This window comes from Papio anubis, chromosome 14 (genome assembly GCF_008728515.1).
Source record: "Papio anubis isolate 15944 chromosome 14, Panubis1.0, whole genome shotgun sequence".
Classification (NCBI taxonomy): domain Eukaryota; kingdom Metazoa; phylum Chordata; class Mammalia; order Primates; family Cercopithecidae; genus Papio; species Papio anubis.
This window is the reverse complement of record NC_044989.1, coordinates 49,278,035-49,303,969: the sequence shown is the minus strand read 5'-3', so window position 1 is coordinate 49,303,969 and position 25,935 is coordinate 49,278,035. Positions and strand designations below refer to the sequence as shown.

Genomic DNA, 25,935 nt, shown 5'->3' with positions numbered 1-25,935 from the left:
CCAACTCCATCTCTCCCTTCCAGATCCTTCTCTTCCTTTGTTTTAGAAAATGCCAAAGTGGAATATGGGAATCATAGAGCCTTCAGTGACAGAACAAATACTCTCTAGGACATGGAGAGGCATCCCCAGAGGCACTTTCATTCATAAACTATCACATATGGCTAATGCAAAGCACCCCTGCCAAGGACAAACCCAAGAAGAAAACCAGCCCTTCACATAGATATCCCTAGCCTATGATAATAAAAGCATATCTGAGAATGGTGGATTGGAAACAGGTAAATGAGAAATGAGGAATCATTGCAAAATTTGAAGCCAAAGGATTCAGAATTTGACCTCATTATTGGCCAACATCTTGCAGCCAGCACCATTTGTTCTTATGAGAACCCCCTTGGCCCTTCCCTTAGGAGATGAGGGCAGGGGAGATACTTGAACTTGTAAGGATGTGGGCATGGAAAGCACAGCTCCAGACAGAGGAAGGGAGAGAGGGAGATCCTTGGCAGAACAGAGGAAACACAGCTATGCCTTTGCCTCTGAAAAAGGCTGAAATCTGTGCCATCTGCCACTAAGTCCATCCTCTTTGTGTTCTTTTGTCTCACTTTGGGGTGTTGAGTAGTCCTCAGTCCTGTATCAAGTTCACACAAAGTTGGAGGTGACCAATTCCAGCCATATCTTTTTCTGAGAGAAGGTTATTGTTCTCAAGTCATTTTAAACCTCTTCCTTAACTGAAGAAAGAAAAGCACAAGGAAGGATTTAGAAGGGATTATGTCACTGTCAAGGGATTCTCCTTGATTGCTCTGAAAATAACATATCATTGTCTTAGCCAGTTTGGGCTGCTCTAACAGACAACTGTAGCTTGTGTAGCTTAAACAATAAATCATGGTGCTGGAGGCTGGAAGCCCAAGATCAGGATGCCAGCTGGCCAGTTCTTGATAAGGGCCCTCTTCCTGGTTTGCAGACAGCCATCTTTCCATTGTATCTTCACATGGCCTTACCTTGGTGCATATACACACAGAGATCCCATGTCTCCTCCTGTTTTTGTAAGGGCATTCGTCCTATCATGAGGGTCTTACCCTTATGATCTTATCTAACTCTAATTACCTTTCAAAGGCTCCACCTCTAAATATCATCACATTGAGGGTTAGATTCCAACATATAAATTTGGGGAGGACACAAACGTTCAGTTCATAGCAGTTATGTAATTCTACACTGTACGAAATGTTTGCACATCCACTGTTATGTAAATCTCCCATTAGGGAGTTGAGACTAAGAGTTGTCTATCTTAAGGCTTTGACTTATTGTCCAGGGTGGACCTTTCCCAGCTGTGTACTCCTCCTCAGTGTACGGCAACTCCGCCCTCCAAAGGCACTTCTATGCAATAAATAAATAAATAAATTATATATATATATATATAATTCATTATATATATTATATATACATATATAATATATTATACATATATACATATATACATATATACATATATAATATACTATATATAATATACAATATATATTGTATATTATATATGTAATATATATTCAGGGCTAAGACTCTAGAACTTTGAAATATTTTCCAAACTGCTTAGAGGGATCACCTAAACTCATAAGTGGTCCTCTAAATCTGAAAGATTTTGTCAGGGAAACAAAACCTAGTTAAGCTTCCATCTTACACTAGTTAGCTTGGGCTGCCATAACAAAATGCCATATGCTGAATAAATTAAACAACACAAATTAATTTCTGACAGTTCTAGAGACTGGGAAGTCCAAGAGGTACTGGCCAATTTGGTTCCTGGCTGGCAGACAACTGCCTTCTCTGTGTGTCCTCAAATAGTACAAAGAGTGACAGTGAGAAAGTAGGTTGGGTAGGGGAGAGAGAGAGAGAGAGACATGGGTGGAGAGAAAGGCCAAGGAGAGACTTGAGTGAGCAAGAGTGAGTTTCTGGTGTCTTTTCTTATATAATGACAATAATCCTAACAGGTTAGAGCCCTACTCTTATGACCTCATTTAACCTTAATTACCTACCAGAAGTTCTATTTCCAAATACAGTTACAGTGGGGATTAGAGTTTTAACAACTGAGTTTTGAGAGAACACAGTTCAGTCCATAGCATATCTTCCATGCTTATTTTCATCTGAGCAGCAGTCCTCACACCTTCATGATCCACAGCAGCCAGGTAGAGGTAGATGGCAACAATTTCAGATATTCTTTGGGATGATGAACTACTTGCTTCAAGACAAAGAAAAAATGCAAAATGGATGAAGGAATTCAGTGGGGACCAGTAGGATTGAGTTGTTGGTTTTGTTTCATTTTTTTTTTTTCTTAAGCCAGGATAAATGTTAATCATCACAGCCACTGAAGCAGGAGATTACAAGGGGTAGGGGTGAGTTGCTATTTGACTTGAATGTCCTAATTGCTGCACACGTGTACTTAAAAAGGTTGTTCTGAAGTTCTCCCTGTTGATGCCATTTCATGCTGCTCATTTGATGGCACAGAATTCAAGACAACTAGAAATCAGTGCTCTTCATCAATGCCTTCATGCTTCACTGAGGAACCTTAAGTGGTTAGGAAAAAAAAACTCATGAATAAAGAAATATTCTTTAACTTGAAGAATATGCATCAAAGGATTCATCTGGCTGGATTTTTTTGAGTCAATATTATATTTACAGGCAATATTTCTTTCTTTACTGCTCTGCCTTCCTGGAGCTGACCTTTTGTGTATGAAAGATTATCTATTGATCTGTAAATAACGTTTACACAATATTTTCTTGCCTTTGCATCCTGTCAAAGTAATTCTCAGGCAGCTGGATGTTTCTCTTTGCTGCTCAATAAACCATAATTCCATTTTAGCAAACCTTCCACACAGTGCTGTAGGCCCCACCCCCATGCCCCACTGACAACCATCTTCCACTCAGATGTGGGCCTGTTAGACCTCATTTGATTACTGTTAATGGCTGCCACGACATCTCCTTTCTTCAGGTGGGAACAATTCCAGGAGATTCTTCACTGGGACTCCCCTTAACAATCCGGGCTGTTTCTTTCCCAACCCTCTGCTAAGTCCCTCTCTCTCTTTTCTGTGTTCGTCCCTTAAATTTAATTTGGTAGGAGTATTAAAAGTAGCTTTTCTGGTTATAAAAGCTGAACTGCTTTTGGAGGTAGCACAGCAAAGGGACAGAGGGCAGGGAGTCAAGAGGCAGCTCAGAGTAGCAAGGAAGCACGTCAGTGCCACCTGTCTGGGCACAGGTCTCAGCTCCTTCCCTTATTAGCTGCATAAGCTTGCATAATTGGCTTAACTTTTCTTTCTGAAAAGTAGAAATCTTAACATTGCCTGCATCACTGAGTTGTGTTCATTGAGTTAAAACAAATGTTTAGACAAATGATTGACATTCAGAAAATTCACAACAAATGTTATCCACTGTTATTAAATTGCTGACCCTAACATTTACTAGTTAAGGGTGCCCATGCAAGAGACTTCATCTCTTTGTACCTCAGCTCTCTCCTCTGCTTAAAAAAAAAAGGAAAAAAAAATTATGATAATTACTACCTTTTAAGACTGGTGTAGGATTAAAAGAGATACTGATTGTAAAGCTTCTGGTATATCATCCAGTCTCAGTAAATGTTTCTGATTTGATGATGATCATGATGATGGTGGTGATGGTAGTGATGATGTCTCTTTTCCTTTCCATTATTCCTAAGGTTTTGAAGGCCTCTTTAACTGCTTCTTTAGGACAAAATCTACTACTCAGCATCCTATCACAGAAACACATCATTCATGTTTCTCAAAAGACAAAAGGAACCTTCTTACAGAACGCCTGACATATCCAAAAAGGTCCTTCCAACAAGCAAAACTACATTATCCTGCAGAATTCTCAAAGTTCTTAACCCTTTTATGTTTATTTTATTTTCCACACTAGTGCTCCACAAACTCCCTTGCCATCCCCATTCAAAATAATTCCAGTTTTTTACACAAACAGCTGGTTGAATAATGCCTCCCATTTTTATGTTTGTTTATAATTTAACACTTACCATCCTTTGCTGCTTTTGAACCTGAACAATCCACAGGGTAGGCGGAACACACAGCCATTTTATAGGAGATGTAAGCTGACTTGTCTATAGTCCTTGGTTATAGGGTTCTTCCAACAGGAGGATGCAATGTCCCTACAAAATGAATCATTTTTCTACTTTTGGTGCTTAGCTATGTTTTCTTCTCTATGATGTTGGAAAAAGAGCCATACTTGGACTCATTTTTAGAAGTTATGGTAGCCATGTGCATGGTGGAAAGGCCTGGTGGCTCCCCATTTCTCCTCCATCCTTTTTGAAGTGAATTGACCAATCAGTAAGTACTCATTCACTCAGCCAATCATTCAACAATCAAATACTGAGGTCATACTACACCCCAGGCTTTGTTGTAGCTGTTAGTCTCTCCAACTAAAATGTAAGCTCTATAAGGGCAGAGGCTTCATTTGTCCTGTCAAACAATATTGGATAATGTCAGGTGGTGATGGTGCTATGAAGAAAAATAAAGCAGGAAAAGTAGAGAGTCATGCTTTAGAAAGGGTGGTTGAGAAAGGATGAAAGGGATGGCTTGTATGAGATATAGGAGATATCAATGGACAGCTCTCACTTCAAGGAGCTCAGTCCTTTGGGGAGAAAAGACTATCAAACGTTAACCTCTGGAAATAGCAATACCTCTGTAGAGCTGTCACTGATCCTGAGTGACAAGACTGACCCAGTGCCTTAGGCCAGACTAGTTAGGGAAAGCTTGTTGTGGGCTTCTTGGAGGTAACACAGCTGGAACTTCAGTGACAAATATGATTTGGAAAGACATAAAAGAAGAATAAATTTCCTGTGAAAGACAGGAGTGAGTACTGTAAATGTATAGAATGAAAGAACCATGGAGATTATAAAGGATGAAAAGAAACTGAGTCCCAACTAAAAAGAAGGTGTGTACTGGGAATGAGTATGACTACATTTGGATGGATTGGTTTGGGTAAGATTGGGAGAAAAATTAAGGAAGAGAAGTTTAGGCCTAAGGCAGTAGGAAAAAATAAGTTATAACACATTCTTGAGCAGCAGAGTGACGTAATGAGAATGATTTGGACTGTAAGTTGACCAATAGCAGGGTACAGACTATACTATAGGGAGACCTGTTAAGGGGCATGCATTAGTCAGGGTTTTCTAGAGGGACAGAACTAATACGTTAGATGTATACATAAAGGGGAGTTTATTAAGTAGTATTAACTCACACAATCACAAGGTCCTTCAATAGGCCATCTGCAAGCTGAGGAGAAAGGAAGCCAGTCTGAGTCCCAAAGCTGAAGAACTTGTAGTCTAATGTTTGAGGGCAGGAAGTATCCAGCATGGGAGAAAGATATAGCCTGGGAGGCTAAGCCAGTCTAACCTTTTCACGTTTTTCTGCCTGCTTTATATGCTGGCCATGCTAGCAGCTGATCAGATGATACCCACCCAGATTAAGGGTGGGTCTGCCTTTCCCAGCCCGCTGACTCAAATGTTAATCTCCTTTGGCAACACTTTTACAAACACACCCAAGATCAATACTTTGCATCCTTCAATCCATTCAAGTTGACACTCAATATTAACCGTCACAGGGCTGTTGACATAATCCAGGGATACAGTAATGGTGGCACCTAGAGGGATAGAAAGGCATGGTTCGATGGGGACACACTTCTAAAACAGAATCACTGGAATATGTTTTACGTCTGGGTCAGACATGTATCTAAGTGGTTGCAGCGATTTTTTTTTCCCCACTCACTTTCAGTAACCCCTAAAAGCCTCTCTTCCCCCAGTACCTCCTCCTAAGCACTTCCTACACAGAGTCATCCTGCAGATATCACTCCTCGAGAATCCAGTCATCTTATACAGGACTGTGATTACAGTGAAGAAATTATTAGCCATCTCCCCGGCTGGCAGTGTTGCAAGTATCTAAGGATGTTGCCATGACTACAAGGATGTTTGGGCACAATCGAGATTTACAATTGCTTCTTTTATCAGTAATCTGTCTGGCAGAGCCAACTTTGCCTACTGTTGTCAACTCTAGGAAAATGTGGCCAGTTTTTCCTTCCAGAACACTGATGTTCAAGATGAGATTTCAGCCCAAGCATGTCATCTCCAGGAGGCAAGCACTATCTCTTGACTGCAAAGGTGGGACAATTTTCATGCTGCTTACCCTTCCTCCCTGTTCTCCTCTAACCTGTTCAGTATGCGTTCTCCTGAAAGAAGCCCAAGTTCTTTCCATCAGCAAAGAGATCACTTGATCCATCAATTTATATCAACATATTCAGATTCTGGTATTCTCCTTTCAAGAAGAATTTGCATTTTTGAAAGAGGAACCTGAAAAAGGTAATGCTAAATCCAAGAGTTGGTAGTGATGGACTCCATGGCAGGGGGACTTCCAAGAGGGAAGAAAATTTCTACAGGACCCACTCAAATAGCACATAGGTGACCACCTACTCTACCCATTTGCAGATTCGATGCGCTTTTATTTTCATAGGATATGCCTTCTTACAAGGTAGTTGTATCCTTACCTCATTAATTTTGAAATAAGACCTGTCTCTCTTTCATCACCAGAAATCAGATATAAGGACAAGTCTAGAGAGGATTAGGTGAGAAGCAAGTCTCAGATTAGCCTAGTAAAGCTCAGCTCTAATTTTTTTCTTATTGCTATATCATCCTCATCAGACACCCCCCATCAACCAGTGATATACTAATCTCTTCAGGTCTCAGTTTCTTTATCTGCAAACTGAAAATAACAAAATATGCTTCAAGAGCCTAGTCAAATGAGGAAAATGGAAAATCCTCTAAGATCTACTCTAGCCCTCAAGTGCTTAGTTTCTGAACTGTGATCTTCATGAATCTGGGGCTCCCAGTATCACTGCCTTTCCTGAGATCATCATATTCGAGCCCCACATGAGGGGCCCTGTATGGAAAGAGGAAGTAATTCTGTAAGATAAGAACATTTAGCATCTTGCGGACCACTTCACTTCCCAGCTCCTCTTCCCCAGGATTCAAATGTTGAGATCATGCAGAAGCAGTGAGAAGCTTAAATCAGCTGTAAATTACTCATAAATTAAGTACAGCTAAAGTGCACCTCCTAGAGCTAAAGGACAGTCATAGATGTATCCCTGCCACCCCAGTCCCTGACAAATGAGAACCACCACCTCAGCAGAGCCCGAGAGGCACTGGATGTGGAAATGATGTTTAAGAGGCAGAAAGCACCCAGCAGTCATTAGAGCTGGCCTGGGAAGGAGAAATCCTTGGCAGGGCCTGCCTGGGGCACAAGCAGAATGACAGCTTGGACAGTGGAAACTGAAGAGACATTAGGCAAATACCCCACCCCCCCATGGAAAATAAACTGCTGCCTCTTATTCCACTACTAAAGCCTCATATTGGGAGGTTTAAAAGGTATCTTTGTCCTTACAGACCCTTTTAGATTTGCAATTATCCCTGGGACAGGCCACACATTAAAAGCTACCCATCTCCATGGGGATGGGCCAGAGGAGGCAGGGCAGGGCAGCAAGGGTAGTCAGGACATAGAGAGAAAGGAGAGTGTCACTCAGGTTAACTCAACCAGATTCTGCACTACTCCAGGGGGTGGGGGTGGAGGACCACGTTTTCTCCATCACTATATCCCCAGCGCAGGGAGGGTGGATTACTCATTTTTTTCTTTTATAGAAACCTGGCTGTGATCCAGATTCTTGCACCTGGTTCTCGCCCCACTCTGAAATACTTGCTGAGAGAGACCCACTTTTTCCTTGCTTCCATCTATTTGTTCATCTCTTCTACTTTATCTTTCATAACATGTGTTCTTAGGCTATAAGATCCTGGTACAGGAACGTTTTAGCTGAATTGTCCCAGCTGCCCCCAAACTGTTGATTTATCCTTCTGCGAAGGACTTTGTCTTCCCCAAGGGCAAATATGCAGGAGGAATGCATCCAGGACTCACAAGTCAGCCAGATCAGGACCAGGAAACCATGAAGTAGCTGGAGATTTCCCCACTAGATTCCACTGACATCCAATCCAGAGCAAGGGCCGTGTCCAATTTAATCTCTAGGCCCCCACAGAATACAGGGTCTGCACACAGTGACCCTTCATGAGAATGTGGGCCGGAGTGGTTGAAACCTTTTTGTTTGGGTAGAGAGAGGGGAGCAGCTGCTGTTTTTAGAGAAATATCTTGGGGCGTCACAGAGTGTGAACACTGAAGTGACAAATGCTCCACAGAAGAGTATTTTCATCTTCAACAGACATCACAAAAATGTTCTGCTGTGGTTTAATCACGAGCTCACCCACAGCAAACAATCCACAAATAACATCTAGTTCAAGAGGCAGTGAGCTTTTCCCTCACCCATTTGGAATTCAAAGATAGCAGTGCTAAGAAGAGAGAGCCTGGCATGCTCGAAGGACTTGCAAGGGAAGCAACTAGGCAACCTCCCTCACAATGATCATCCATCGTGGTCTCTCTGGACAATGACCAAACCACGGGAGCCACATAGGCACAGATTCATTCAGCCAGACATCAGGGATAAGCTCTTTTCTTTACAGGAAAGCCAAAGACCCAGGTTCCAGCCCTGGCCCTGCCTGTGAGAACTTTTAAGCAAGTAACAGGGCCTCCTGGGGTGATATGGTCTGGCTCTGTGTCCCCACCCAAATATCATCTTGATTTGTAATCCAAACTGTAATCCCCAATGTTGGGGAGGGACCTCATGGGAAGTAGTTGAATCATGGGGGCTGCTACCCTCCATGCTGTTCTTGTGATAGTGAGCAAGTTCTCACAAGATCTGATGGTATTGTAATGGGCTTTTCCCCTTTGCTTGGCACTTCTTCTTGCTGCCACCATGTGAAGACGGCGTGTTTGCTCCCCCTTTCTCCATGACTGTAAGTTTCCTGAGGCCTCCTCAGCCCTGAGGAACTGTGAGTCAATTAAACCTCTCTCTTTTATAAGTTACCCAATCTCAGGTATTTCTTCATAGCAGCATGAGAATGGACTAATACACTGGGCCTCAAGGAAAATGGACAAAAAAAAAAAAAAAAACCTACCTCATTTCTTAATAAAAGGTTATTGTAAAGAGAAAAGAGGAAGGAAGGGGCAAAATGAAACTGGGTGTGGGAACATGTTGAAACTTAAAAGCAATGAACAAATGCAAGCACTGCTAGTTGTATTAAGGCATTGCTGGATGATATGGGCATGAGTAACAAATCATAATGCAGAAAGCACTTTTACTTTGTATTAATTAACTAGTCTTACAAAAGACCTGTGAAATTTTTACTGGTGGCTCCATTTTACAGATAAGAAGCTTGAGGTTCAGAAATGCTGACTGAATTCCCCGAACTTACAAAATGGGATTAAGAAATTATACTGGGGTTAATGGGTGCAGCACACCAACATGGTACATGTATACATATGTAACAAACCTGCACGTTGTGCACATGTACCCTAGAACTTAAAGTATAATAATAAAAAAAAAGAAATTATACTGAGGAAGAAGGCCCAGGGACACTGAGCTTACTGAGCATCTACTAGATGGCAGACTCTGAACTAAGCATTCTGTTCACACAAGTTACCTTCCAATCTTCTAAAACAGTGAGGGATGCATTTTTTCCAATCTACAGATGAGGTCTTTGAAACTCAGAGATTACAGAGTTGATAGAATTGGGAACTGAAAGCAGGAATGTCAGATTCCAACCCAGTTAATCCTGCATTCCAACACAGCACAGCTAGAGAGATGTAGAATGTGGATGAAGCCAACGTCAGTGTGCCCAGTGCTCAGAGCACAATATTGACACCTTATTAATATGTTTGCCACTTGGAATTTGTGATCATCTTCTTGGGCTAAGTTGAAGTGTACCTAAGAAATAGCTTTCTAAATAATTAATATTAGAAATGAGTTGTGGGAAGGGTATGCAAACTGTTTAAAATATTAACTCTTTTGCAACTCCCTTATGTAATTTAAAAGTAATTGCTTGCCACAAATTGGTACTTTGATTAAAGTTATTCTAACATCAGCAACCAAGAAGATCTCAAAAGGTTGCTGCTTGGCAACTCTGTTAGCTGTGAATCTCACCTAGAGATATCTTTAGGTTTTAAAAGTTCTTATACAGCCAATGCAGTATGTTGGAAGCAACATCACCAAGAGGCAGGGGAGCCAGAGTGCCTGGGTTCAGGTTCCATCTGTTCTACTTTCTACCAGACAAGCTATAATAATTTGACCTCTCCAAGCCTCAGTTTTCTTATCTATAAAATAGAGCTTATAATAGTACCTTCTTCATAGGGTTATGGGCAGGATTAAATGACTTAAATACAGGTAAGGCATGTACAATGGTGTCTAGCTTGTAGCAATGAAATAGGTTAGTATTAACCATTATTATTTCTGGCTCAGATCTAGAGATTTTGAGCAGGTCAGTTACTCTCTCTGAGCCTTGCCTCTCTTATCAGTAAAACGGTAATCATAAGTATGCTCACCTTAGAAGCCTACTGTAAAGTCAAATGAGATCATATGAAATACCTTTGTCAGGTATGTGCTACACAAATAATAAGGCAAGTTTATTTTCAAGTCTTTTTTTCTTAGGAGAAAAATCTGGGTCAGATTTGTGACCTCTAGGAGTGTGGTTTCTTTTCAGTTAGCAGCGTTCTGGTCTATTGCCACTTTAGCCAGCCTCTCACTCAGTCCAAATTCAGACACTGGTCACTGTGTTCCCCAAGCTGGAGGGGGCAGCTATGAAACTTTCTGCAAGATCTTTTTAAAGTTCCTCTTTCAACCAAAGTGAAGGAGCAAGCAGCCCCCACCCTTTCCATGGTACAGGAATAGGAAAGGAAAAATCTACAGCTTTCTCCAGAAACCCTTCTCACAAAGTCTCTCCCCGAATTTAACTCTCCACACTGCCCAATGTGCATGAGAGGTTAAGAATTGTGTAAATGGTTTCCAGAAACCTGGAATGTGACATTTCTTCTACCGTTGTGTCTCAGGGAAAACTCCAACTATGACATTGGCTACACTGAGCTCTGCCTTAGCCACGGAGGTACCCCATAGCTTGCTCCAAGTTAAAAGCACAAACAACATCAATAGTGACAGCTACACGGTAGCCCATCACAAACTTTCATTTATTTATTTTTTTACATTCAAGTCAGGCCTATTTTCTCAAAGATTTCTCCTAGGTTTAGTTCCCTTTTGACTTAGTTTGCCATGATTCTTGTTACCGTAATCTGGTTATATGTAGAAGTTAATTGTTGGACTAGGGGTAGGAAACTGACCTTGTGACTGATACCATTTACAACCCTAGCATAGTTATACAGAGTCCCTTGCTTTACCTCCCCTAGTTATAATCTAAGAGGTCCGTCCTAAAATGTGCAAACTTGCTGGTGGAGAGTAAACCAAAGTTCACTGGACATAGTCTGCCCTTTTACCAATACAGTTCTGATTTTGTGTATTGTGAACTTTCTGATATACATCATGGTAGAAGAATGGAGTGTGCTGACTGATGGAACACTCTTCCTAAGAGAGAGTTTACCAACCATGTCCTAATAGAATAGCCTTTTTAAAGAATTAGTCTACAGTAAAAGAAGTTGGCATGAATGCTTTAGCTTTTAGCAGAGCTTCCAAGGTTGAACTAGGAAACACCAAACTCAGGATATACTATATAATGAAGTGGGAGTCCAAAGTCACTATGTCTGGGGAAAGCAAGCATACTATTTCCTTCTCTTGGAAATGTATAATAAATAATATCATGGTGAAGTCTCTGAGAATCCTGCAGGAAAGAAGCTGCTTAATTAACGTTATCAACTTATTAACCCAGAATTCCCCAAACGTATTTGAGCATTGTAGCATTTCATCCATAAACAAAGTGTTTGTACTTCTGGAAATACCGTTTCTAGAGAAATGCTCAGTTTCTAAGTTGGAAGACATCGTAGAGGTTACGGAGGCCAAGGCCTTCCTAAACCCTTCAATACAGTTACTTGGACATAGTAACTCTATGGTTGCATAGATAGGGAACCACATGCTTATCAGTACAATCAATTTCTTCTTGGGCAACTCTCATAATGAATTAGAATCTGTCTTTAAGGTAAGACAACAATAAGCACCCACATATTACATTAAGAAAGATCTAAATTCAGCCTCTAGCTCTGCTTCTCCTTATATGGCTTTGAGACAGCTACTGGACTTCTGTCAGCTGAGCATCCTCAACTCTAATGTGAGGATGGTAATGGTACCTGTCTCCTGAGGTAATGGAGAGGAATACATTAAATAATCAATAGTAAGTGCTTGGTGCGGTACCTGGTACATAGGAAGTGTTCAATAAATGTTGACCATTATTATTATGAATCCCATATCTACTTTCCAGAACAGAACAGCACATATCTATTACCATTTCCACCCATTTCCACCTGGCAGCTCTTCAGAATTACAGGCTTCTCTTCCCAAGCAAAGTATCCTATGCACTGGACAGTACTATCTTGACTCCTCACCCCATCAGCGAACAAACACACAAACAAAGCATATGTCTCCAAATAAGTTTATTGATAAAGTAGATACACATATGACTGCAGTCTTGTGTGCATTACCATACACAAAAATATTTTAAAGAATGAAATCAAGATGAATAATATGCTTCGACATTTTCATCTTCTCTTATATACCATTTCACATAGCACAAAAGCCTGTTGTGCTCTCACTAAATATAATAACAATATTTTAGAGAAAGAAATTTCATGGGATGTGCTTCATTATTGTTTTAATCCTTAGTTTTAGAGGTCATTGTAATATTAGATTTTAACAGCTGTCAAAGCTGACAACAAAACTTCACTAAAATAGGTAGATTCAATGGAAGAACAGCTCTATACATATACTCGCTGAGTCATCAAACATAGTGTTTATACCCCTTTTATGCAAATACTTTTGTAAAATTCAGCTAGTATATTTTTTCCCTAACGTCAGTCAGATGTTCTGGTTGACGTTAGGGAAAAAATACACTAACTGAATTTTACTAGTACCTGGAAACTACCTGGAAAATGTTGAATTTTTTATATTTTTAATGAAAGCATTCAAAACTCCATGAAAAACAAACTGGTTAGAAAATTGCATTTCCTTATGTTTAAAATATATACTATGAGAGTTCTCACACATAATGGCATACATCACTTTCAGCAACAAACTAACAATTTCCATACATTTTTCCCAATGCTTTATCCATAGCACAGATTTTTTTTTCGAACCCTATTGCCTTCCTCCTCATTAATATATCACCTTTCACTTAACAAGACAAATCAAGTGTGTCTAATTAGAAAATATCTGCTTTGTACCATTATTTCTGACAGCCATTTGTCATAGGAAAACTCAACAAATTTAGATCACTTGTCTTTTTGTTAAAAAAAAAAAAATGTGTAAGTCATCTTTAATTTATCAACTCTGGGTAGTAATTTTCATTAACTTCAACAAACCTCTAAGTGATAGTATGATCCTGATCAGAAAAGCCAGGAGCCAGAGGCTAAACAGAGTGAGACAGGTAAAAAGGTTGATCCAGGTAGGTTTATCAGAAGAAAGCAGAAGGCAATTAGAGAACAAGGGCAGGAGGAATCTGGGAAAGTCCACTGTGGCTTCCATGTTTTCAGCAGAGCTCAAGGAGTCTCAGGTAGAAGGTAACAGACCAGCCCACTCAAGTGTCATGTAGGTCCCCCAGGGACTCAGATAAGGAAACAGCATTTCGGCACCCAAGAGAACTAGGGAGATATAAGACATGACCCAGGTCCTAGTGGATGGAGGAAATCAGAGTCTCAGATATGGCGACTGGAATATAAGGCTGGAGCATGACCACAGCAGTAACAGTTCCTGGACGTGGGGCTAAGTTTTCCTACAAGGTAAATCTTATTTCCCTGTGTAAAATATAAGAGATCTGAGCCCTGGGGACTTCAACAAACCCCTAAGGCTACACCTCTTAAAAAATGATAAGGCCAGGAGAACTTGAAACCAGACCATCTGGCACCAGAGCTATAATCTTTGAAGCTATGCTACATGCCCTGCTCAAAAACAGAGGCTGATTGCAAATCTAGGATGCTAGGTCAGAACAGAATCTGTAGCCAAGCCGATAGGACTGACCTCTAGGAAATGGTACCCTTGAGCTCCTTAAATTTCCCCTGATTACTACGGAGTTTGGTTTCCATGGAGACTGAGACAAAGAGTTCCAGTTAAATATGAGAATTAAATAGTTCTAGTTTTGAAAACACGAGATTGAAAAGGCACGAAACCAGGCTCTCCTACTATCTCACATAATTTCTTAAACAAAATCATTTTATAGAGAGAAACTGAGACTCTGAAAAGATAAGTGAACTGTTTGGTATTATCCAGTAGCTAGGGAGACCACTGGAACCCAGGGTCTCTAAACCTTACATTGAAGACTTTTTTCATACACCTTCTTACATGCTCTGCCATGTAACTCCACGATTCTGTGATGCTATACCTAGCCCAATGTTTATTTAATGATTCAGAAAGCATATGTTAGCATCTTTTATTATGTTGTATATAGACATACAAATTCCCAGTTAAGAAGGATCTGTAATTAATAGAAATATCAGTATTAGGAAGCCTCGTAAAGTAGGGAGTCTTCATATACAGTTGATCCTCATTATTTGCAGATTCTGTATTTGCTAATTAATCTACTGCTAAAATGTATTTGCAACCCAAAATCAATACTTGAAACACTTTTGCATTATTCTTGGACATGTGCTTGTGCAGAAAGACAAAAATTTCAGTGTCTTGACATAGGTTCCCAACTGAGGTTGAACGACTTTGCATCCTGCCGCCTTGTTTCAGCTGTCATGCTGAAAAGCAAGTGTCCTTTGCATGGTCTATCTAGGGCCTTTTATGTCCATGTTTGTGCTTTTTGTTGCTGATGTCATTGTTTAAAATGGCCTCCATGTGTAGTGCTGAAGTGCTGTCTAGGGTTCCTAACTTCAAGAAGGCTGTGATGTGCCGAAAATACATGTGTTAGATAAGCTTCCTTCAGACACAAGTTATATACTCCAGAACATGAGTTGTGTTAATGAATCAACAAGTATTAAATAAGGTGTCTTTGAATAGAAACACACATAAAACCAGGTTGTATATTGATCAAGCCATGACAAAAATTTTGCCACCAAAGGCTCATAGGAATCGAACCCTGAATTTCCCATGGGGCCAGTGATTCACTAATTCCATGTTTGAGGTGACTTTTAGAACATACTGCTGTGGATAATGAGAATAAACTATATATAATTAAGCTCAGCCCACTCTTTCTAGTCTTATCCATCATTGCCGTAACTTCTCTCAGAATGTTCAGGAGGAAGGAGTCAACTTCAACTCTATGAAACAGACTTTAAAAATGTAATTAAAAATGTAAAAGAATAAAAGAATCAAATGGCTTAAAAGCAAACAAATCCTGTATCATAGGAAACCAATTAGTAGGTAGAGAAAAGAGTTCACCTCAAACCCTCAGCCTTGGTTACTGGGAAATGTGCTTTGGCAAAAAGGATAAACTAGACATGCAACTGGCAGCATCCTCTCCCTTAATCAAATTTGCTTGAAGCATCTCAATGATCTATTCAAGCCATTGCATGAACTCTGTGGCTGAACTTAAGTCCTAGACTAAGAGAGAGCTGTTTCACACAGTCTCAGAATTATCATTCCATGCCATGGTAGATTTGGTATGGAACAGAGGTTAAAAAAAAAAAAAAAAAAAAAAAAAACATGTATTCTTGGTTGACATATGTGATAAGACAGGATGTCTTGTCCTTTTTCCTGGCTTACTTTTCTTACTCCAGTAGTTTAAGTATTCATCTCCACAGTTGGTTCTCAACCACCATCAGTTTGGTCTGATTACTGCTGTGAAGTCCTGAGTTAATGGGCTGGTGAAAACATGGGCCACCTCTGCTCAGGGAACCCTCAAGTATTCTTGCTTCCCCTTGCAACTTCATAAAGTGGCTTCTAATGCTTGCCCATCAAGCCCATGGCTTATTTACCATGCTTTTTTACCTAGCTTTAAATTTTCTGGAATCCTGCCTCCTCCCTGCCTTTTAATTTTACTTTTCTCTGCTTCCCGTCCTTTCATCCACCTTGTGTGGTCTGGATATGCACAGTTGTTACTCTTAGTTTAGGCCAAAAGGCTCTGTACTTTCTAAGACACCTGACTTTTTTCCTCTTCCTATAAGCAGTTCTTGGATACTCCAGCCCATATTGTTCCTCCAGCCCCTTCTCTGAACTCATAAGGCATTCACAATCAGTAGCATAGAGTTTGCCACTAGACCACTCTGAGTGTTTCACCTGTGCTAGTCTTAACTAACTCACAAACTCCCTGAAACCAGCACATTGTCTCTGGCTTCCTCCTTGGATAAAATAGAGATTTTATTGGAAGGATGGCACATAGTCCAGTGCAACACAAGCAAACACAGACCCTGTTAACTCAAGAAAAAATAAGAGCCCATCAACACTACTGAAGCTTAATGAAAGCATTAATGATGTTTAGGACAACGAGCCTCAGAGTCTCAGGGTCACCTGTTTATGAAAGGCAAGCATATTATCCTATGGCACAATAGGTGAGAATGGTTCCCAGCAATTACAGGACCCCACTAAGTTTATCCTGATGGGAGAGAAGCTCACTTTCATTATTACAACCTAAAGATTAAGGACAATCAGACATGAAAGACACTAACACCAGCTTAGAATGTAAAACTGACTGTAGAGAGGGAAAACTCTGAGTCAGTTACCTTTCCTTAAAAGATCCATTTGCAGAACTTAAATTCACTGACATTTTACCCTCAGGCCTTTAACTGTGTTTTGAAGATAAACCACGGTTGAGTGAATCAAAATAATTTTGCAGCAAACAGTCATTTGACAAAAGCAAACCCATTGAGACATACAGTTCCTAGCTGATTACCCACTTCCAGCCTCCATCAGACATGAATTTATTGATCAGAGGAGAAAAATGAATTGAAAACTAAGTGTTCATCCGAACTCCATTTCCTGTATTATCTTGGGGTTATAGAGAGTCTCAGCTACAGAATTATCACCAATAATCCATCTCACTTGATGATCACTAGATCTTTTTAAGTGCCTTAAACTCAGCACTACTGGAATAATTTTAGTCATTTTTTGCAGTGTATTTTCTCTCCTACAAAGACCAAAGATCTCAATGTGCATCTACAGATATCTATAGATATTCCATAAGTACAGTGGCTATGGAAGCTCATGCAATTGATGTTAAATGATGCACTTGTAACTTTATTATTGAGCAATCATGAATTCTTCATTCTTTCAATTATATGAAACTTATTCATTCACTAAGAGAGATGGGGAAGTTGCTACCCATATAACGTTGAATGAGTAAGCTGTAATAAACATAGGCAGTGAATAATTCCTTGTGAGTTCATCTCTTGACAACACATAGCATATTACCTGGCATAAAGAGCTTGGCAAACACTGAGCACATTATATGCATCAACTACTGTGCCAACATTGAGTTTTCAGGAAAACCATGAATCTTGCCCTCATATGATTCACAATCTGGTTGAAGAGGCAGACATTGGATAAATAACACAAAATAATATATGGCTCAGAGTTTTGAGGAGTGCTAAAACAGATGCAGTCATATTGAGAATAAATCAGGGGCCCTAATTTAGATTAGAATATATGGAGCTCCTCTCTGAAGAAATGACATGTGTAACTAAACTCTGAAGGGTGAGTTGAAGTTGGCCAGGTGAAGAACGGATGGTTAGCCTTCTAGAGAAAGTACATGGAAATATGTGGAGAAAGGAAAGAACTTAATATAGTTGAGGAACTGAGAGGAAGCCACAGGGGCTAAAACACACTGGAGAAATCGCATAATATAAAGGTGCAAGAGTAGGCAGTAAGGAGTATAAATTTTACTCTAAGTTTTATGGGAAAGAACTAAAGCCTTAACAGCAAAGGAGTAAAACAATCTGATTTACATTTTTGAAAAGAATGCCCAGAGCCCTGTATGGAGAATGCATTGAAAAAGAAGAGGAGGATAATATTGCAGACATTCAGAGGGTCTTTCGGGAATGGTGTCAGTGGAGATGGACAAAACTGCATAGAGCCAAGACATATTTTGGAAATGGAATCTAAGAGGACTTTGAGATGGGCTGTATATCGGAACGTGAGAAAGAAGAAGCCAAGCCAACTTTAACTGTCAAATTAAAATTGATGGATGGCAATCCTATCTATGGAGAATAATTGCGAAGAAGCCATTTGGTGGAGATGATAATGGGGGGAACAAGTTTAGTTGGCTATGTCAATGAGACATTCAGGAGGATATGCAAAGTAAGTTTTAATTAGCAATAGACTAGCGAGGTCAGAGAGCAAGTATGAATCTAGGAGTCACAAAATTGATACTACTTAAAATCACAGGAAGCAAGATCTATGTAGTGAGACCATAGAGAAGATAAACAAAAGGCCCAGACTACAAATAGAGGAAAAGGAATCAACAAAGAATGCTAAAAAGGAGTAATAGGAGAAGGAGCAGAAACAAAAGAGTGCAAAATGACAGAAATCAATAGAAAAGAGTCTGGAAAAAAAATACTAAATGATCCAGAGAGGCTAATAAAGTGACTGTTTAAAGTTTAAAGTGTTTGTTACATTTGGTAGTTAGTGAGTTTGTAGACTTTGGCATGACGATCACAGTTACAGTTACGAGTTATAGGATGAAAATAGATTGGAGCAGGTTGGAGATCAATGGGATATGAGAAAATGAAGACAGCCTGTGCAGACAACTCTTTCTAGAAGCTTTGCTGTGAAAGAAGAAAGAGAAATAGGGAGTTAGGCTAAGTGAAAGAAGCCAGACCCAAAAGTTGCACTCTAGATGATTCCACTGATAGAGACAGAACAAGAGGGTGAATAGAAAGCTCCACCAATTGTCCCCTGTGCAAAGACACCAAATTAACAGCTCTCTACACAGAAAAAAAAAAAAAAAAAAAAAAAAAAAACCTTCATGAGAACTAAAAATAAAGTGAGCACTCACAGTACCTGGTTTTAACTTCCTATCGCTGAAAGAGGCACTGAAGATAGAAAAGACAGTCCTGAATCACTGACACCACCCCTCCCCACTGCCCGGGCAGTGGCTGTGTGGTGTGGACAGCATCTTTGGGCTGTAGTGGGGGACATCGTAGATGATTCCATTGAAGTAACATTTTGGAAAAGGCAAAATTATAGAAACAGAAAACTGATCGGTGGTTGCCAGGGATATGAAGTAGATGAAGAGATGAACTACAAAGGGGAAACACAAGGGAATTTAGAAAGTGGTGGCACTATTCTATGTCTGTATTGAGCTCATGGTTACAGAGCTATATGTATTTGTCTTACTCTCATGGACCTCTACACTGAAAAAGAGTTTATTTTTCTGTATGTAATTTTTAAGCACATTAACAACACAACAAATCCTTCAGAAAAGAGCCTCTTTTCCTGGATAAAAAGCAGAGGGAGACCAACTCAAGGTCTGTTGAAGTAATTAAAAGAATTGCCCAAGACAGCTTCTATGTGGACATTAGGGAATCAAGAGAGGAAAAAAGAAAAAACAAATCTGAGAACCATCACTGAGAATCCACAGACTGCATTCACTTCCTCTCTAAATACAGAGGCAGAGAACAAGGCACCAAATCTTCTTGAGTCATAAACCCAAAAGGACATATGGCCCTTCACAATGATGAATATATCAATGAGGGTTCTTTAGGTTGCATGCAACTATCACCACCTTCAGCTTAAGTAAGTCACATATGGAAAACGGAAATGGCAGTAGAGAGGTAGTATAAGGATTTCAGGTAACTCACAGGAGTGAGGGAAATGACAAAGAACAATGTGTCCAATAATTCATGTGTGCCTCTAAAAACCCTCACCATTGTTGTGGCAGCCAGTTCCACCCAAATTTCATCCAACTTCATTCAAGTGCAACTGGATGACACCCAGCCTATCTTTGTAGACCTCTCACTTCCTACTCTGGAGCTTCTCGGGCACCACTGTGAGAGATGCCCATCAGGAACTCACTGGGTGCTTACAAATGTGCAAGCCATAAGTGAGGAATTAGCATCATAGGATCACCTTTCACCAATAGGAAATAGGAGTTCTATGGACACATCCTTCCCTCACTACTCTCCCTCACTCAGATCAACAGTTCTGAGGTCCATTTTTTAAATATCCTAAATCAAGTCCTTGGGATTAGGAACTAATCACCAGTAGTGGTAGTATTGCTTAGCTTCACCTCCTTCCCAGTTTCACTCCCTGTCCTGAATGCTCTGAAAACATGCTATCAACTATATTACCCATAGCTAGCCTTCTTCTCAGGTTCTGCTTCTTGGGGAAGCCAGGCCAATAGAGCCAGACCTTGGGAAGGATCCAGGGTAGGTCTGAAATTTTCAGCTGTAGAAATTTAATACCATCTCTTAAGGGTAATGACAGCAGAAGCTCTAACCAACCTCTAACCACTTCCCAGGAGAGAGTCTGATTGGCCCAACTTAGGTCACATGCATACCCTAGGGTCATAGGGCATGGAATCTCATGCTGTAATCCCAAGAGAATCACTTTGAGTGGAGAAGGGAGTTTTCCAACAAGTAGGATGAAATAAGGGAAAATTTAAGAAATGTTGTTACTAGTTGGAAGTTGCTTTAGGGTCAGATTAACTTATCAATCTTTACTTTTTTTTAATGTATACTGTGGCATCCTAATCCTCTTGTGACTGAAGTGTAAGTTTCTTTTCTCTAAGGAATCAACAGCTTTTAAGACCCTGGAATGAACCTTAAAATAGAAAACATGAGCATAATTCAGGTATATATGGGCTTTTCTCGTAGGTTTTTTCTGATGGTTCAAAACTGATATTTTTATTCTGGAAAGTTCATGCTTTAACAAGTGTTAGAGCCATTCATTTTCACTAACTCTCATTTTGTTTCTCTCTAGGTTAATATCCAACACAGGTATTAAGCACCTTCCAGATGTTCATAAGATTCATTCTTTCCAAAAGGTTTTACTGTAAGTTTTTTCCTTGAGCGACTATCAACTGTTTACTCAGTATCTGTCTTGCCCAACGGCCATCTGGGTCTTTAATATGCGTTGTGTCATCTACAACCTCCAAAGGCATTGCTCTGAGTTAGCAAAGATAGGGAGGCCAGAAGTGAGGTCTTTGATTTTACCTGCAGGCCAGTCAATATCAGTTTGGAGGAAATTGACAGACCCCTCAGTAAGAGTATTGTTCACAAAACCAGCATATAGCAAAATCAAAAAGTTGCTCATTTTTTCACTATTTGGTGCTTTAATTACTGCCCTCCACACACATACACAACACCCCCTCTATGCCAGCATCCTATCCTCTCCTTTCTAGAATTTCTATGCTGCCCTGGGCACAAAGAAACTATCTAACACATTCACATTAAAGAGTTAATGACAGGCTGTGTTTGCCTTTTCCCAAGGTATTTGTATTTTGAAAAAGAAAAAGGAAAGGTAGCATATAATGGCAATTATTTCCAATAGTGAAATTGTAAGAATATGGACAGATCCAAAAGGAAGAGATGCGGAAGGGGTGTAAGGAGTTAGGAGAGAGGAAGGAGCTAAGCAAGGAGGGAGAAGAGAAAGAAGAAAATACTAAAATCTTTCAGAATTTCTCAAATTGTTCCAAGCTGTTCACTACATTACTTCTACAGCTGTTACTTCCATATTTACTTCTACATGTTAGATCAGACCTAACAGGGAAGATTGATCGGGGAAATAAGGAATACAAACAGAAAATGAGACTTTACTCATCCTTTCATTCAGAAAAATAAAAATCAATGATAAAACCATTCGGAGACCCAAGGAAAATAGTCAGAAGGAAACTAGTTGTAAGAAGGGGGTTGACATGAGGAGAAGGCCCAACTAAGATAACCAAAGAAGTTAGACAGGAGGTGAAAGGTCAACTTAAGTGTTGTTACATTAAGGTGAAATTATTTAAGAAAACCTTCAGAAGAAAAAAGTGGGCCACACACAGTGGCCAATGGCTATAATCCAGCACTGTGGGAAGCCAAGGCAGATGGATCGCTTAAGCACAAGGGTTTGAGACAAGCTTGGGCAACATGGTGAAACCCTGACTTTACGAAAAAATACAAAAATCAGCTAGGTGTGGTGGTGCACACCTGTAGTCCCAGCTATTCCGGAGGCTGAGGTGGCAGGATCACTTGAGCCTGGGAGGTTGAGGCTACAGTGAGTTGTGATGGCACCACTGCACTCCAGCCTGGGTGACAGAGCAAGAGACCCTGTCTCAAATAAAAAAGAAAGAAAAAAAAAAGACACTGAATGTCTGCAATTCCATTTGTAAGAACATACTAAAGATAAATTAGAGACAATTTTTTCTCCCAACTTTGAGCTATGAGCTGACCATCTTCTTAACAACAACTAATTATATTAATACATTACCTCAGCTAAAGACCACATCATGCCAGTTAAACTAAATGTTGGAAGGTTACATGAGTAGAGCTGATGTAAATATCTTATTTGTCTGTACTTTCTTCTAGAGACATTCAAGATAACATAAACATCCACACAATTGAAAGAAATTCTTTCGTGGGGCTGAGTTTTGAAAGTGTGATTCTGTAAGTAAGGGGAAAAAAAAAATCCAACAGAGTAACATTTAATTTTTCATTTAGTGATCTCTTTCTCATAATTGGATGCTCCTTTTGTGTTTGGGTAACTTTGGCATTTCTCCACTTAAATCACTCTCCGGTTCTGCGTTTTTCTCTCGTCTTTACATTTCAGAATCACAATGTGGAGTCATGTTAATAATTTATGACTCTGTGGTGTGATTCAAGTATTTAAAATTGCTGTTTGAATGATGGTCCCCTGTGATACAACATCTGTTCCAAAGGACAGAATAACTCATGCATCAATAAAGCTAGTTATTGCCTGGCAAGGCTTTTGTTGCCCCAAGAAAAAGATCAGGAAGGAGGCCCAATCAGGAAGATAAGGCAATTCCCTCATAACCATGTCAAGCAGCTCCTGCTGAGGCCCATGCTGAGCATAAGATGACTTCTCATTTTCTTGAAACAATCACATTTTTTAATGAGCTTGAGTTCCTCTCTCCGACTTTTGGGAAATCCTTTTAAATGCACTCTGTGTTGTTAATGAAAGATCTTCTAGTCATTTGTGCCAGTAGCCCCTGTAGCAGTTTATCCACTCACCAGGATGGCCAAGAAATAGGACAGTAAGGGCTACCTAAGTATGCCTGGGATCCATGAAAGTTAGATGCACAGAATGGCATTTGGAGACCCAGTAATTGCAATCACTTCTGTAAGATATGAAAAGCATTTTGTCGATTTCACAAATTGTTGTGTTTTTTAAAAAATACAACAGTATGAGTTTTTAAAATATGCCTATATGTACAAAAGGTAAATTCCAGCCCATAAAGAATTTTAGCCCTCTTCAATTATATGATTCAGAGACCCAGCTGTTAAAAGAAAAAAGAAATAGTAGACAGATTATGACACTTTGATGACTAAAGCTAAGCTCTGTATTTGATGTAAATTAATTACAGAGAACAATGGAAAAAGTTTGAAAACAGATTAGCATAGAAATGGAATGTATGCAGGGAACAATACAATTAAATCAAAGGAATGTATTCAAAATACATAATTAGAACAAAAGCTATAGGTGAGTGATACTGAATCATTTCACGTAAGCTCATAATATTTGAAGTGAAGTGGGTGTGTGTGTGTGTGTGTTGAGATGAGGTGATCAGGTACAGAAAGGGTGAGCAAGAGAAAGCAAAAGGAATAAACTAAAATGCAATCAGAATGAATGATATACAAAGGGAAAAAAGCACTTATTCTAGGAGTAAAGAAGGAATAATTTAATCTGACTGGTCTGTGATGCAAGAGTTAAAGGAAGAGTTAAATAAGGGAAAGCAAGCTAAGAAAATGTTTTTAAAATGGGCTTTTAGAGATGAGGGTAGTTAGCTAGGGAGTTGGCAAGGGGCAGGCAGAGGGAACAGAATAATAAAGACCATGAAGACCACCCGCCTTTTATAAAAATAAAAATAATTGGTCAGGCGCGATGGCTCACGCCTGTAATCCAAGCACTTTGGGAAGCCAAGGCGGGCAGATCACGAGGTCAGGAGGTTGAGACTATCCTATCTAATACAGTGAAACCCCATCTCTACTAAAAATACAAAAAAAAAAAAAATTAGCTGGGCATGGTGGCAGGCGTCTGTATTCCCCGCTACTCAGGAGGCTGAGGCAGAGGAATCGCTTGAACCAGGGAGGCGGAGTTTGCAGTGAACCGAGATTGCATCACTGCACTCCAGCCTGGACAACAGACTGAGACTCCGTCTCAAAAAAAAATTATAAAAAATAAAATAAAATAGAAATAAAAAATAAAAAATAAAAGTAATACAAAGAGCTTGTGGAAAACAGTGAATACATGAGTTGTATTGACCTGCTGGATTGTGAAACAAATGTAACAGTAAAAGGATTCCTGGGTTACTTCACAGAGGGAGATTAGTGATAAATGTAATCAGTTATACCTGGATGTTTATGCTTATTTGGATCTTTCTTAAAATATGTTCATCTATGTTCATTTTAAATACAGAGACTTAAAATAAATGTTATAATGTGGCAAACTTATTCAACTTTTTATAGAAAATATATAATTAAGTGGGAGTGTGCTCGTATCATTCTCATAGTTTTGCATAGTGTGTTTATATTGCTCTCACAGTATCACTGACCTGATTTTTTTGTCCAACCGTAAGACAGAAGGCAAAGCACTTTAAGTGACCTGGTCTCAACTCTCCCCAAGTAGAGGCAAAGAACCCGAGGAAGTAAGAACTTCTGACATAGCTTTGCAAACCCAAAGCTACAAAAGAAACATATAGATCCTGTCTGCTTTTTCCTAACTCCTGTTCATGGACCCTAATTTCTCGGAATTTAGGAACACACTTTTCAGGAAAGGAGTTTTCTTTCAAGAGTGAATGTTTCTCAAACATCTCTCTAAAGGATAAATTCACTTTTGTGGAAACAGTATCTATTGTTCTTATTTTGGCTGTCCCTTAATCCATAGACAATAAAATCATGTAATTCATACTTAACACAACTTAAGTCTCCAATCGTTTCTAGTTTAGCAGCTTCGATGCAGGGGTGCTTTCTTCCTATGGGGACATTTAAGCACACTCAGGGAAAAAAGAAAAAAAGCGTGGCAAATGGCACTGATGACTGTCAAAGTATTCTATGGATAGCCATTTTCAAAATTCTGGGAATACTACACAGCTATAAAAAAGAACAAGATCATATCCTTTGCATGGATAGAGCTGGAGGTCAATTCGAAGCAATTCTAAGCAAACTAACACAGGAACAGAAAACCAAATACCACATGTTCTCTCTTATAAGTAAGAGCTAAACAATGAGAACACATGGATTCTAGGAAGGGAACAACAGACACTGGGGCCTACTTGAGGGAGGAGCGAGAGGATCAGAAAAAATATCTATTGGGTACTACGCTTATCACCCAGGTGATGGAATTATTTGTACACCAAACCCCATGACATGCAGACTACCTATGTAAAACACCTGTACATGCTCCCCTGCAACTGAAAGTTGAAAAAAATTCTGAGGCCCTATTCTAAAAGTAAATATATTTTTAAAGCAACCAGCAGTGAAGGATTATCAGACACTAGCCTAGTGAATCAGAGAAGTGAGCAATAAAAACCCACTATGTAGAGGCTTCTGAGCCCTTCCCAACCCGCACTGAGCCCAGCTAAGCAGAGTGCCTGAATGGGGAAAGCACCCAGCTATGGCCAGCCAGGAGAATGTCCTAATTCAGAAGAAATAAAACGAGGCGACATGCATGACAGCTCCCAGCACACTCTGGCCTCGGGAGAGGCCTGCTTCATACATGCTTCCTCTGTTCCTCAGTCAGCCCATCTCCCTTGCCTGCCCC

The 25,935-nt window shown here is 39.8% G+C and overlaps 1 protein-coding gene and 1 long non-coding RNA gene across 5 annotated transcripts in view; one reads left to right on the top strand and one right to left on the bottom strand.

Annotated features, from left to right (window-relative positions):
* Positions 1-4,465, bottom strand: part of LOC103876938 — a 29,689-nt gene extending 25,224 nt beyond the window's left edge. The window contains exons 1-3 of one of the 4 annotated variants that reach the window (XR_636402.4): positions 4,022-4,464; positions 2,022-2,550; positions 47-722 (exon numbers count right to left, since the gene is read on the bottom strand). This is a non-coding gene — a long non-coding RNA (uncharacterized LOC103876938). Of the gene's footprint in view, positions 1-46; positions 723-1,176; positions 1,369-2,021; positions 2,551-4,021 lie in introns of those variants that run through there. The other 3 variants (XR_636401.4, XR_001894099.3, XR_001894098.3) reach the window with 3 other exon arrangements.
* Positions 1-25,935, top strand: part of FSHR (follicle stimulating hormone receptor) — a 192,910-nt gene that overhangs the window by 141,847 nt on the left and 25,128 nt on the right. The window contains exons 5-6 of the mRNA XM_003908645.5: positions 20,938-21,009; positions 22,524-22,601. Of these exons, the coding sequence (XP_003908694.3) occupies positions 20,938-21,009; positions 22,524-22,601 (150 nt within the window). The remainder of the gene's footprint in view (positions 1-20,937; positions 21,010-22,523; positions 22,602-25,935) is intronic.